Here is a 14,204-nt window from a genome sequence, read left to right on the forward strand (position 1 = left end):
GACATAAGAAACGTTATTGATGTTTGTGAAGTAATGCACCTTCTATCTGGTGAATATAATGTAACCCTTCTATTAATTACAATAAAAATATATGGAAAAAATAAATGCCTAGGCTTATTCTAGTTTTCATTTCATCCATGTTTCAAGAATGCTCTTAAAATTAATGCTTTTTCTTCCAGGAGACAACTGAGGGGAACTTGCAAATGGAGAATACAACATTGCTGACAGAGTTTGTTCTCACAGGACTTCCGTATCCAGCACAGTGGAAAATGCCCTTGTTCCTGGTGTTCTTGCTGATATATCTTCTCACCGTCATGGGAAACCTTGGTCTCGTTGCTATCATCTGGAGGGATCCTCACCTTTACAGCCCCATGTATTTATTCCTTGGGAATTTAGCCTTTGTAGATGCTTGGTTATCAACCACAGTGACACCGAAGATGCTGGTGAACTTGTTAACAGAGAAGAATGTGATATCTCTTACTGAATGCAAGATACAGTTTTTTTCCTTTGTAGTCAGTGTAACAACAGAATGTTTTCTCCTGACAGCAATGGCTTATGACCGCTATGTGGCCATCTGCAAACCTTTACTTTATCCAGTGATTATGACCAACACACTCTGCATCCGGCTACTAGTTTTGTCACTTATAGGAGGCTTTCTTCATTCCACACTTCATGAATGTTTTTTATTCAGGCTAACCTTTTGTAATTCTAACATAATACATCACTTTTATTGTGATATTATGCCATTACTAAAGATTTCCTGCACCGAGCCGTCACTTAATTATCTAATTATCTTCATTTTCTCTGGTTCAATACAAGCATTCACCATTGGGACTGTTCTTGCTTCTTACACATTTGTTCTCATTACAATCTTAAAAAAGAAATCTGCCAAAGGCATAAGGAAAGCCTTCTCCACCTGTGGGGCCCATCTCTTATCTGTATCTTTATACTTTGGTTCTCTTCTCTTCATGTATCTTCTCCCTTCTTCTGCACAATCAGATGACCAGGTTATGATGGATTCTCTATTTTATACTGTCATAATTCCATTGTTAAATCCCATTATCTACAGTTTGAGAAATAAGCAGGTCATAGATTCAGTGACAAAAATATTTAAAAGAAATATTTAGATCTGATACTGAAAAGACTATAATAATTAAAGAAGAAAATAAAATACTTTATAAACTTGTACATTATTAAGTGTCATTTTTGTAAATGTATCCTTTTTCTTTTAAACAAAATAGTCATCACAAATTCATTTGGGAACACACACACACACACACACACACACACACACACACACACACATTTTGCCTAACGTTGACCTTTAACTCACAGTCTTTCTACTCAACTTGTGTTGGTGAAGTATGATAACAACTTTGTTTTTTTTTTTTTCATTATGCTGGATAGTGAATTTTGTGGGACAAATGAGTAGCTAGGAATAGAGGGGTGAGTGGACACAACAGGCCCTACGTCTTTGCTGTTTTTTTACGCTTGTAGGAATGGGCTAATGTTAACAGAGAGGTTTTCCACTGCCCCTGGACATAGCTTCTAAAGGAACTTTGGCTCTATTTAAACCTCCTCAATTTGAGGAACAAACTTTCAGTTTATACCAGGGAATGCTGCCTTTCTATCCTGTATAGATATCCTCCTGGCCTTGTGATAAATTTTACTGCTCTTTTTTTTTTTTGCCAGTCCTGGGCTTGAGCTCAGGGCCTGAACAATGTCCCTGGGCTTTCTCAAGGCTACAGCTCTACACTTGAGCCTCCCAACACTTCTGGATTTTTTCTATGTATGTGGTACTGAGGAATCGAACATGGGTCTTCATGCATGCTAGGCAAGCACTCTACCACTAGGCCAAACTCCTGGCCCCACTGCTCTTTTTGAGTCTGAACATCTGAAGATTTTTTTTTTCTGATTCTGGTTGCTCTGCTTCTCCCTTCTGTAAACAAAAGTGTCAACATCTGTATAATACTTGATCTGGGCACCAGTGGATCGGAACTGACCTTATGCATTCTTCCTGTGTCACTTCCATGATCAGAACTTCCTGTTCTCTAGACTATTAATGACTTAAGTTATTAGTACCTATTTCCATAGATCACTGGAAAACTCATAAGGAAATCAAGTTGAATGTTTAGAGCATGATTAAATGAGATAAGTAAAAAAGCACTTCACAGTCTTGTATACTTTCATCTTAGTTCGTGAATATAATAAGGTTTAGACACATGTAAATCCTCTGATCAGAACATTGGTGTGATTTTCAAGGATAATCTAAGTCAAAGAACACTAAACAACCACATGCTACAATTGAGTGAAAAGTATTGCAAGCTATTATTCTGAAATCACATGATAAAAGTATTAAAATTAGAGATATTCCTTGAACTTGATGAAAATAAAAATTTTAACTGGAAATCTTGGAGCAGGAAAAGTTGGGTTTTGTGTTGGCTGACTTGGAGCAAAAACTTCTACCTGAGGGTAAAGCTTTTTCCAGAAAGCTTTCAAAGTCTCATTTCTGGGGGTTTGAAAATGATCATATTAGAAAAAATTGTAGAAGAATAAGCTGCAGAAACAAATTAATATATTTTTATTGAATGTAGCAGATAAATGTGAGAATGAGGAAAAGTTCATATATGTGTGTAAAACACACATGTTTAATATATATGTACATATAGTATACATATGTGTGCATCTGCAAGTGAATGTGTATATGTATAATATGTACATGTACGTATGCATGTGTATACATATATACAGTTATGTACATAATCTTATAGCAGTGAAAATCCATCAAAATTAGTGAAGATGGGTATGATTTCTTGTAGGAATTTCATATGAATTTTCAATGTTAAGGCAGCAAATATCAACAGCCTGGAAGATGTAAAATGTTGCAAACACAGGAGTAAATATATTTCAGAAAGAAGGACACAGTGGTATCAGTAAGCAAAATTCTGAAATTCTTGCTTTAAAAAATAATCGGCAAGAATAGACATGTATGTGGATAGTTCATTTTATTTAAATATTATAAAAAGTGAAGGAATGGATCATTTAAGGATATTTTCTTACTTAGGGCCTCACTGGCTCTATGATATCATATCTGATACATTTTCTTAACTTTAGGTAATATGTGCTAAAGTTACTATGTGAATTGCGAATTTCAGTTACTTTGTATCTGCTTTTGTTGTTTGGTTGTTGTTTCTGTCATTTTGGTTTGGCTTGATTTCCCTATTTTCTTTTCGCTCCCAATGTTCAACAATACTCTCTCTTTCACTATAGGCTGTGAGTTAATAAGTCTCATCAGATTGCACAAGAAAAAAAAATCTGTTCCTCTTTTTTATTCAAATAGGCATGATGATGCAAGCAGAAGTTTTTCTTGTTCTTTTTCTTTTCTTTAGCACACCTTGTTATAATTTCTTTTTGTTTCCTAGGTTATGTTGCAATGTTCATTCATTACCTCATAGAAGATAAATTTCTATTAAGAAGTAAAATTGACCATTTCCCAAAAGGGTATTATAAAATAGTATTGAATGATATCGATCTTTCCGGAATTTGTTCTATTCACTCAATGGAAGTCTGATGTTTCTATGGAGACTATGTGATATTAGTCCCAGACTGAGCAGCACAATTTTGTGTGTAAAACATAATTGGAATTTCTTTTTCCTTTTTTCTTTGTACTGGCACTAGGGCATGAACTCAGGGCCTATGTGATATGTCTGAACTTGTTTGTTCAAAACCAGAGCTTTATCACAGATCTCCATTTCTTGGTGGTTAATAAGAAATTAATCGGGGCAGGGAGTTTGGCCTAGTGGTAGAGTGCTTGCCTAGCATGCACGAAGACCCGGGTTCGATTCCTCGGTACCACATACATTAAAAAAAAAAGCCGGAAATGGTGCTGAGGCTCAAGTGGTAGAGCTCTAGCCTTGAGGAAATCCAAGGACAGTGCTCAGGCCCTGAGCTCAAGCCCAGGACTGGCAAAAAAATAAATAAATAAATAAAAAAAGAAATTAATCACACAGACTTTCCTGCCCTAGCTATCTACAATCATGATCTTCAGTTCTTAGCCTCCTAGACAGCTAGAATTTTAACTATTTACTAGCTATGCACTGGAAATCTTTTTAAGACAAAATATACTTTGATTCTCAAGGTAGTTATTGTATAATAGATTAATTGGTGAAATGTTTTATTTCTCTAATTTACAATCAATGAGCACATTGTTAAAATTACTTATGTGTTTATTTTTATTGTCAAGGTGATGCACAGAGGAGTAACAGTTACATATGTAATGAATACATTTCTTTTTCTCCTACCTTCCTTCACCTCCCCCATCTTCCCCCCTCAAATTGAAAAGTTCATTTCCAGCATATTGTCTTGTGAATATAACTGTTCCTTTGGTTCACCCTTTGTCTTTTGTCTCATCATTATGTTGTTTCCCTTCCTTTTCCCAAAATCAGATAAACCTATATATAAGACACAGAATACTAAAATAAAATACAGCAACAACAGGGGATAAACCAAAGAAAAAAATGAAAGAAAAAAGAAATAACTTCATACAGTACATCACAAACAGCAACCTCCTGTTTGCATATCTTGGAGCTCATTTCGATTAGCATTATCTTACACAATCATATGTCTACAGCTATTGAGCTATTGTGATCCTCTCCTAGGACTATTCTAAACATTTAATAATTATTAAAAATGAGGGAAATCATGAAGCCCATGTTTCTTTTGGTCTGGCTTATTTCACTTAATATGATTTTTTTCCCAAGTCTTTCCATTTCCTTACAAATGTGGCATTGCCATTCTTAATGATGGCAGCATCAAATTCCATTGTGTATAAGTACCACATCTTCTCGAACCAATCATCTACTGAGGGGCATTTGGGTTGGTTCTATATCTTGACTATGGTAAATAATGCTGCAATGAACATGGTTGTACTGGTAGCTTTGCATGGCTTTGCTTATGGTCATTTAGGTAAATGCCCAGAAGTGGGATTGCTGGGTCATAGGGAAGTGCTATATTTAGTATTCTGAGGAACCTCTATACAGTTCTAAGAGTGGTTGGACAAGTTTACATTACCACCGACAGTGCAGTACCATTTCCTTTTGACCATATACCCACCAGTATCTGTTGTTATTAGATTTCTTGATAATGGCTATTATAACTGGGGTAAGCAATAGACATCAAACTTCTGAGACAAGTCAAGACCAAAGGAACAAAAGGCGCATAATATCCTTACATGTGGCTATTAGACCCAAACAGTACAAGAGCAATGACTCAAAAGTTGCATACCCAATGCTATGGACATGGTATTGGAGATATAAATACAACTGCACAGTCATAAAAACATATGACTCTATAGATATAATGTTTTATTACATAGATTATTATGTATCTATGACATACAAACCCTCAGCCTAATTTTGATTATGTTCTAAAATCTAAGTGCCAGTGATTGTATATAGTTTCCCTTTTTGAATACCTGTTTGATAAACACGTCATTTGAAATATGATGTAAAAATAAATGTTAATAAATTCTTTAATTAAAAAATTCATTAGCAAAATGTAGTTTGTTACATTTCTTTGAAATCCACCATTGCCTTTCCCATAAATGGTGTATTTAAAGAAGATTGAATGTCTATTAGTATTTCTGAAAATTTCTTGTATTAGCTGAAAGAGAAAACTGGAGTTACATTAATATGATATGAATCATAGTCTGCATTGCAGAATTTTCTATGTAAAGTGTACTTCCAAATTTTTCAGGGAATACAGTATTTCATCACTCTATAAAGTTATAATGTAATGACATACATTTTCCTTGTTTCTGCTTTAATTTATGTCATATGAAACAAATATTTCATTAAAGATTTTATGGATTTATCAACTATATACATGTAAGTACTGAAATTTTTCACATAATAAAAATAATTGCAAAACAACATTGTGGATGACAGAATGCAGTTACTTTTCTTCCAATTTTGAAATTATTATAGTAAAAGCAAAGCAAAGCTGGATACAATGTCTCACTCCTATAATCCTACCTATTCAGGAGGCTGAGATTTGGAGGATCGTGGTTCAAAGCCAGCCCAGGCGTTAAAGACCATGAGACTCTTATCTCCAATTAACTACTAGAAAACTGGAAGTGGTGCTGTGGTTCAAGGGGTAAGGTGGTAGCCTTGAGCTGAAGAGCTCAGGCACAGCATACAGGCCAAGAGTCCAAACTCCATGACCACCACCACCACCACCACCACCACCATCAACAACAACAACAACAACAACAAAAGAGAGAGAGAGAGAGAGAGAGAGAGAGAGAGAGAGAGAGAGAGAGAGAGAGAGAGAGAGAGAGAGAGAGAGAGAGAAAGTGGAAAATAATATAAGGTCTAATCATTCCTTTTCAATATTTTTTTCAGAGACCCTATGACTTGCTTGTTTCTCAGACTATAGATGATTGGATTTAAAACAGGAATTATGACAGTGTAAAATAAAGAGAGGATCATATCTTGATCATCTGCTTGTGAAGAGGCAGGATGCACATACATGAAGAGAAGGGGACCATAGTACAAAGACACAGATAGGAGATGGGCTCCACAAGTGGAAAAGGCTTTTCTCATTCCTTTTTCAGACTTTGTTGTTAAAATTGTGAAAAGAACAAAGGTATAAGATGTAAGAATGGTCATGATGGAGAATACTTGTATGGAGCCAGAGAAAATAAAAATAATGAGATAATTAAGAGAAGGATCTGTGCAGGAAATCTTTAACAATGGTATAACATCACAATAAAAGTGATATATTATGTTTGATTTACAGAAAGTTAATCGGAATAAAAAACTTTCATGAATTACAGCATGAATAAAGCCACCTACAAATGATAAGACTAGTAGTTGTGTACAGAGTTTGTTGGTCATAATTACTGGATAAAGTAAAGGTCTGCAGATTGCTACATAGCGATCATAAGCCATTACTGCCAAAAGGAAACACTCCGTAGTTACACTAACTGCAAAGGAAAAGAACTGAATCATACATTCAGGGAGAGAGATCAACTTGTTTTTGTCTAGCAAATTGAGCAGCATATTTGGTGTCACTGTGGATGATAACCACGTATCTACAAAAGCTAAATTGCCAAGACATAAATACATAGGGATGTGAAGATGAGGATCCTTCCAGATGAGACCAATGAGACTGAAATTTCCCAAAATAGTCATAAGATATACCACGAAGAAAAACAGGAACAGTGGGATTTTCCACTGTGGTTGACCTGTGAGTCCGGTGAATACAAATTCTGTCACCACTGTTGTGTTATCTTTTTCCATGTCCTCACTGGATGTCCTGTGTATCTGAGTAAAGTTAACATAAAATAACATTCACTAAGATTTATAGAGTGGGAACTGTAGGAGTAGAGTTAATAAGTTAGTATACTTTTTCAGCATGAATTCTACATTACTATCATAGCAGAAGAAAATAACTTCGCTAACTTAAAAATGACAACAATTTAAGTTAAGTCAGTTCAATAGATATGTAGGAAGCAATTAATTTGGTTAAATGAGAGAACTTCTAAGCAAACTTCTGATCAGTTTATTAAAACCACTACGTTGAAGGGCTGGGAGTTTGGCCTAGTGGTGGAGTGCTTGACTAGTATGCACAAAGACCTAGGTTTGATTCCTCAGTACCACATTCATAGAACAAAAAAGCCAGAAGTGGTTCTGTGACTCAAGTGGTAGAGCTCTATCCATGAGAAAATCCAAGGACAGTGCTCAGACCCTAAGCCTAACCCCAGGACTGGAAAAAAAGAAAAAAAAAACTACTACATTGAAAGGAGAACTTCATTTCCTAATATGGTTCAAGACCTAAAGAAAAAGTATTTAGGAACCCTGGATTATAGTGTGAAGGAATTTCACTTTATTCTTCAAGGATATTTTGAATAAGTTTAATGATGAAATAGAATATTTTAATTAAGAATTTGTAGAGTATAAATGTCTTTAGGGAGAGAACAGTGGAATTAGGATACTAATCAGGGACTGTTATGACTTCAATCAGGGATTGTGGTATTGTTGAGAAATTCCCAGACCAGAATATACATATTCATGGACTGAAAAAAACCTATGATAAAGACAAGACAAAAATTCAAATTATAAAGTTAAAGTATAAAGGAATACATACTTTACAATCCTTGAATAACACTGAAGTCCCCAGTATATACACATTATGACACTTGGAGTGAAAAAATGACAGAAGATAAAATCCTATGAATTCAGAATATACAGTCAGTGGGATTGCCTGACATATTAGCAAAGTTTTAAGGGTGTACAATGATGCAAAAAACAGTAATCTGGTCACTGGATAAACCTTCATGAAAACTAAAATCAAGTGGAGGCTGGAGTATAGGTCAATTAGTTCAATTCCTATCATTAAAAATAAATAAATCGGGCCAGGTGCGGTGGCTCACATCTGTAATCAAAGAGCTCCTCAGGAGGCAGAGATCTGAGGATGGCGGTTCAAAGCCAGCCCTGGCACTGAAGTTTGTAAGACTTTTATCTCTAATTAACCACTAGAAAACCAGAAGTGACACAGGATCTCAAGGAGTAGGGCAGTAGCCTTGAGCTGAAGAGCTCAGGGATAGCACCCAGGCCCAGAGTCCAAGTCCCACTACTGACAAAAAAATAAAAATAAAAAAATAAAAAAATCAGTGAAATTTAAACAATAAAATTTAAAGCCTTTGTTCTGTTTAAGGAACATCTTCTAATATCCACATGATGTACATCTAAAAGACTGAAGAAAAAGTATTACTTAGATGTCATTGGAATAATGACATAGTTCTTAATACCCTAGGCATAGTTCTGAATACCCTAAACATGCAGAAATAAAGATAATGAAATAGGGTAGTATTCTGTTAAAGTTATATTAAGGAAGCTATAATGTGGACACTTTATAATACATGGGTACATATGAGCTCTTTCTCATAGGAATTGCTGCTTGGATTCTTTTTGATGGGCAGAAATGAACAACTATGCAATATGTCAAAAAGGGTTAGACACTTGATTTCATTTCCCTTGCATATAGATTTAACATGACAGTTCTTGGTTTAGGTTGCCTCAGTCAAAAACAAATGCAGAATTAGCACATGGATAAAATGGATTTTGAGGCTAAAAATTTCATTAAAGATTATACCTAGACTACAGTTATTTTTTGTGATCACAAAAACAACACCAAGTGAATTGTAACCTCTGAAGGGTAAAATGGGACTAGCAGCCCTGATTGAGATAGAACTCTCTAGTCTCAGTCTGTTTTTATTTAATAAATGAATTTCCAATTGTAACACAAATCCCGAAACTGAAAATTAAGAGGAAAATAATCACTAGAAAAAATTTTACTGAGCAAACTGATCCTATCAAAGTTCAGCAAAATAAGATACCAAGTACTTGCACTTGAAAGGTGTAGGAGAGTCAAGGCGAAAGGGGCAGATAAATGTGTATCCTACAAAATGAAGAAGAATGTGGGAAAGGGCAGGTGAGGGAGGTGGATGAGAACATTGAAAGGGGTGACACTGATCAAGATCTAGTGTACATCAAAAAATAAAAGGAGGAACAAGAAAACTAAATGTTTTGATGTAAATAAAAACAAAGTAGGGAGAGTGGTTGGGGGAAAAACTGGTGAAAATAGGGAAAGAAATGACACTGTTAAAAAACAAAATGAGCAGGAAATAGGGGTAGAGTGGGAAATAGCGTGAGCCAAGTATTAAAAGAAAAAATGTGGTTAAGCGCAGAGGAGTCAAAAGAAGAAAGTAGCTAGTAAGTCTGAACATGAAATAGAATGTAATGCTTTGAAACTGACATGAAAATGTATACCAAAATATACTAACATTTTGGCTGATCTTTCCATAGTTTAAAGTCCCTATATATTTAATTTTAAAAGCAATATGAACATAATAACTGTTACTGACATATTATATTGTATGCTGGTAATACAATATAAGTACTTTCAAAAAATTTATGATATGTAATAATGGAATGTTTATTTGTCTACGTGGAATATTTTAGTATGTATATATACATATGTAGTGAACATCATAGACTAAATATTAAATATTTATAATAAAATATATAAGCTTCCTTACCTTTGTTAATTCATGGACTGAAATATGCTTTCTCTAAAAACCATATTTCTTTTATGTAGTAACATTTTCTTACTCACCAACTCTTTTGGCAAAATATTATTCAACAGAACAAAGGAGTTTTCTAAAGGCAATGTTGAAAACAATAGCAATAATTCCATTTTAAATATATTTTATTTGGAGTATGATTTCCTCCAATCCTGAAAATAACTACCTAATTAAAAACGATCAAATTTAGTTTGTATAGGAGTGTTTGTTAAGTCAAAAGTGCAAGAAGGGTGATGGAAATATATTTTTCACCCTATATCTTGATTTATATATGAAATGCTCATTAAAATATTAACAGAGGTGGGTGAAAATATAGAATCAATATTTTTACTGACTTTGAAACCGTTTAGGAGGAATCCAAGACAAATGAAATGCAATGGGATATTTTCTCAGCATCATCAGGAAGAGTTTTCATGTAAATACAAAGACTTGAATCTTTAAATCTAGACACTTAATTTTAAGTTGTTTATAAATTCCACATCATTAAATAAAGACATATAGAAGCAAAACTTGCACATCATTGAAGAAAACAAAGTTTAAGAGGGTTTTGATTTTGAACATTTTTAGCCCAAGAGCAAGAAAAAAGAGGTATTGCAATCAGTTTCACACATGGCAGAATCTTGTAAATGTAACCTAAATGTTAACATGAATGTAAATGATTTAAAATGTATAAATCACTTCAGTCTTACCCATATAGTGAAAACTACAGTAGAGATCCTTTAAAAAGTACTAGCTCTTTAGCAGGGCACTGGTGTCCCAGTAATCAGGAAACTAGTCAGGAAGCTCATATATGAGGTTTGTAGTTCAAAGCCAATCAGGCCAGGAAAGACTGTATGTAAAAACCTCCCACAAAATTTCAGGTGGAGTTATTGCTCAATGATAGTGTGCTGGCCTTGAGGAAAAAAAAATTCAGGGCCAGTTCCCAGGCCAATGTCAAGTCCCAGAACTGACCACCAAGGAGAAAAACGTATTAGCTTATAAAACAGAAAAAAAGAGCATTAGAAAGTTGATGGTGATAAAAGTAGTAAATCTTTGCACACTGATTCATGTTGGAGATTTCCTCTGCCATTCTTGTTAGAAAGCTGTTTATATAGGTTTCCACTGAACAGTGAGTCAACCAGAAATGGATGAGTACTGATACAAAATTCCTGTGAGATTGCTAGAGGGTCCCTGTAGGATAACATGCAAACCAAAATAATGGACCCAGTGAATTTGGACATGTATGAGAGGTGAGTTGGTCTCACAGGCACCAGAAACTTCTGGAACCACCAACATTTAGACATTGTACACAGTTCTATTATGGAAAAATAAAATCAGAACTTTAATCATCATTTCTATCATAGATGATACTTTATGCTTATTTGACTATAGTTCTATAAAATGTATAGAAAACCCAGTTCTATAAAACTCTTCTGAGGTTTTTGACTAGTAATGGCCAAACATGCCATTAATAAATAGAAGATCCAGTTTCCCTCAGGATACAACTCTAAGTAAAATAGTTTGTTTAGGAAAGGTACACCTTATTTCCAGATGCATCCATTGCAACCTCACTTGAAAAATCAAATTTGATGGAAAAAAATTCCACTAAGCAAATGTGACATAGAATATCTAAAGAAACTCAAAGTAAAGTCCTCAATAAGACATGACTTATATGCTTTCCTTTAACATGGATGCTTTTGAATTTCCAAGACAGTTTTTCAAAGAGTGGATTTGTTTCAATATTTGTGGATGTAGATCTGAAGTCTTCGTTTCTAATTAGCATTTATAAAACCTTGTCATTAATGGGGTCTTCACCATAGAGGACTGAAAATATGAGAAAAACTTTATTGTCTTGTATAGAGAAAAATTGGAAATTACAAAGGGGAAAGAGCAAGTTTTCAGAAGGGCCATGTCATTGTGTCTTTGCAGGTTTGAATGAGGCCTAGAGGCTGGTTCAAGACTTCTGTGCCTCAAGAACAGGCCTGAAGACCAATGGAATAGAACTGAGGACCCAGATACTAAACCACAGACCTACGGCCACCTAATCTTTGACAAGGGAGCCAAAAAAATAAAATGGAAGAAAGACAGCCTCTTCAACAAGTTGTGCTGGCAGAACTGGTTAAGCACCTGCAGAAAACTAAAGTTGGATCCTTCTTTGTCACCTTGCACTAGAATTAACTCCAAATGGATCAAAGACCTGGAGATAAAAGCTGACACACTGAAAACTTTACAGGAAGGAATAGGAGATACACTAGGCCTCCTTGGCACAGGTTGAAACTTTCTTAATAAGGTCCAAGAATCACAACAAATCAGAGAAAGACTGGATAAGTGGGACTGCATTAAACTGCGAAGCTTTTGTATGGCAAAGGACATAGCTAGTAAATTAATTAGGAAGATCTTCACCAACCAAACAACGGACAAAGGCCTCATATCTAAAATATATCAACAGCTCAAAAAATTAAATCACTCAAAAACTAATCTCCAAAGTAACAACCATCCCATTAAAAAATGGACCAAAGACTTAAAGAGAGTCTTCTCTGAAGAAGAAACAAAAATGACCTATAGACACATGAAGAAATGCTCAACATCTCTGGTCATAAAAGAAATGCAAATCAAAACAATTCTAAGATTCCACCTCACTCCAGTTAGAATGGCCAGGATCAGGAAAACGAATAATAACAGATGCTGGAGGGGATGTGGCCAGGAGGGATCACTACTACACTGTGGTGGGAGTGCAAACTCGTTCAACCACTATGGAAAGCAGTGTGGCAGTGCCTCAAAAGGCTAAACATAGAACTCCCCTATGACCTAGCAATTCCACTACTTGGCATTTACCCAACCATCCAGAAAGAAGGGCATACTAAATCCACTAGCACAACAATGTTCATTGCAGCACTATTTACCATAGCAAAGATATGGAACCAACCTAGATGTCCCTCAGTTGATGAGTGGATCAACAAGTTGTGGTATTTGTACACAATGGAATTCTATGCTGCTGTCAGAAAAACCAACATCGCCCCATTTGTTAAGAAATGGAAAGACTTAGAAAAAATCATATTAAGTAAAGTAAGCCAGACTCAAAGGAACTTAGGCTCAATGGTTTCCCTCATTTGTCATAATCAGTAGAAACCTTGGGCTCTACTAGCAGAGAACTGTAATAGAGCAAAATCTTGATACATAAGGTCATATAGTATGAAGCTAATTGAAAGGACCTCCAGGATACTGAAACAAAAGCCATATAACGAATGATTGTTGTCCTTAATGTACTATGTTGTCTCTCATCTCCTTTGCTGTCCCTTGGTTATCTCATATTGTTACAGTATCTCACTTTGTTATCTGATATATTGAATTTATTTGTATTTGCTTATTTGAAATTTGATAGGGAAGGGGGGAAAACCAAGACGGGTGGGGGGTGTGGGGGGGAGGGTAATGGATACCAAGACATGTGAAAGGGTATCAATGTATGTGAATTAATGCACCTTCTACCTGGCAAATATCATGTAACCCTTTTACTAATTACAATAAAAAAAGACTTCTGTGCCTTACTCTGCTCTAAGAAAAACAATTCAATTGACAGATTATAGAAATATGGCCACCATGTTTGAGTTTCTCTCTTGCTTTCCCTCCTTCCCTCCTTCCCTCCTGCCCTCCTTCCCTCCCTCCTTCCTTCCCTCTCTTTCTCTCTCCTTCCTTCTTATTTCTTCCTTCTTTTCTTTCCTTGTCAGTTGTGGGCTTGAATCCTGGACCTGGTCACTGTCCCCAAGCTCTTCAGTTCAAGGCTATCACTCTAGCACTTGAGCCACTTACATTTTTCATAAATAAAAATCAACTGTGTAGCAGTGGGGGTGGGTAAGAAGGTTGAAAGGGATGCCATTGATTAAGATGTATTGTATTCTTGAAACGCTTTGTAAAATGATAAATCCTGTGTAAACTGCTTTTATTATGTTGTACCATGAGAAAAGAGAGAAGTCACATTTTGAGATAGCAAATAAAGGAGACTTTATTATAAACTTTATTATTTGGACTTCTATCCCAAAGTCCTGCAGCCCAACACTTAACACTGTTAGGAAATTGAGCC

At 35.3% G+C, this 14,204-nt stretch overlaps 2 protein-coding genes across 2 annotated transcripts; one reads left to right on the top strand and one right to left on the bottom strand.

Moving 5' to 3' along the window:
• Positions 1-200: 200 nt before the first annotated feature.
• On the top strand, positions 201-1,127 carry LOC150069468 (olfactory receptor 5H2-like). The gene has a single exon (XM_090332750.1). The coding sequence runs from the start codon at positions 204-206 to the stop codon at positions 1,125-1,127; it is 924 nt and encodes a 307-aa protein (XP_090188876.1). The 5' UTR covers positions 201-203.
• Positions 1,128-6,371: 5,244 nt separating this feature from the next.
• LOC150069469 (olfactory receptor 5H17-like) lies at positions 6,372-7,310 on the bottom strand. Its single transcript, XM_090332763.1, has one exon. The coding sequence runs from the start codon at positions 7,299-7,301 to the stop codon at positions 6,372-6,374; it is 930 nt and encodes a 309-aa protein (XP_090188889.1). The 5' UTR covers positions 7,302-7,310.
• Positions 7,311-14,204: the final 6,894 nt, after the last annotated feature.

This window comes from Megascapheus bottae, chromosome 1, assembly GCF_031878675.1.
Source record: "Megascapheus bottae isolate mThoBot1 chromosome 1, mThoBot2.hap1, whole genome shotgun sequence".
NCBI classification, from domain to species: Eukaryota; Metazoa; Chordata; class Mammalia; order Rodentia; family Geomyidae; genus Megascapheus; species Megascapheus bottae.

What these genes read in the sequence shown, in the direction of transcription:
- LOC150069468 (XM_090332750.1), top strand. Translation starts at nt 204, where the DNA reads ATGGAGAATACAACATTGCTGACAGAGTTTGTTCTCACAGGACTTCCG.
- LOC150069469 (XM_090332763.1), bottom strand. Translation starts at nt 7,301, where the DNA reads ATGGAAAAAGATAACACAACAGTGGTGACAGAATTTGTATTCACCGGA.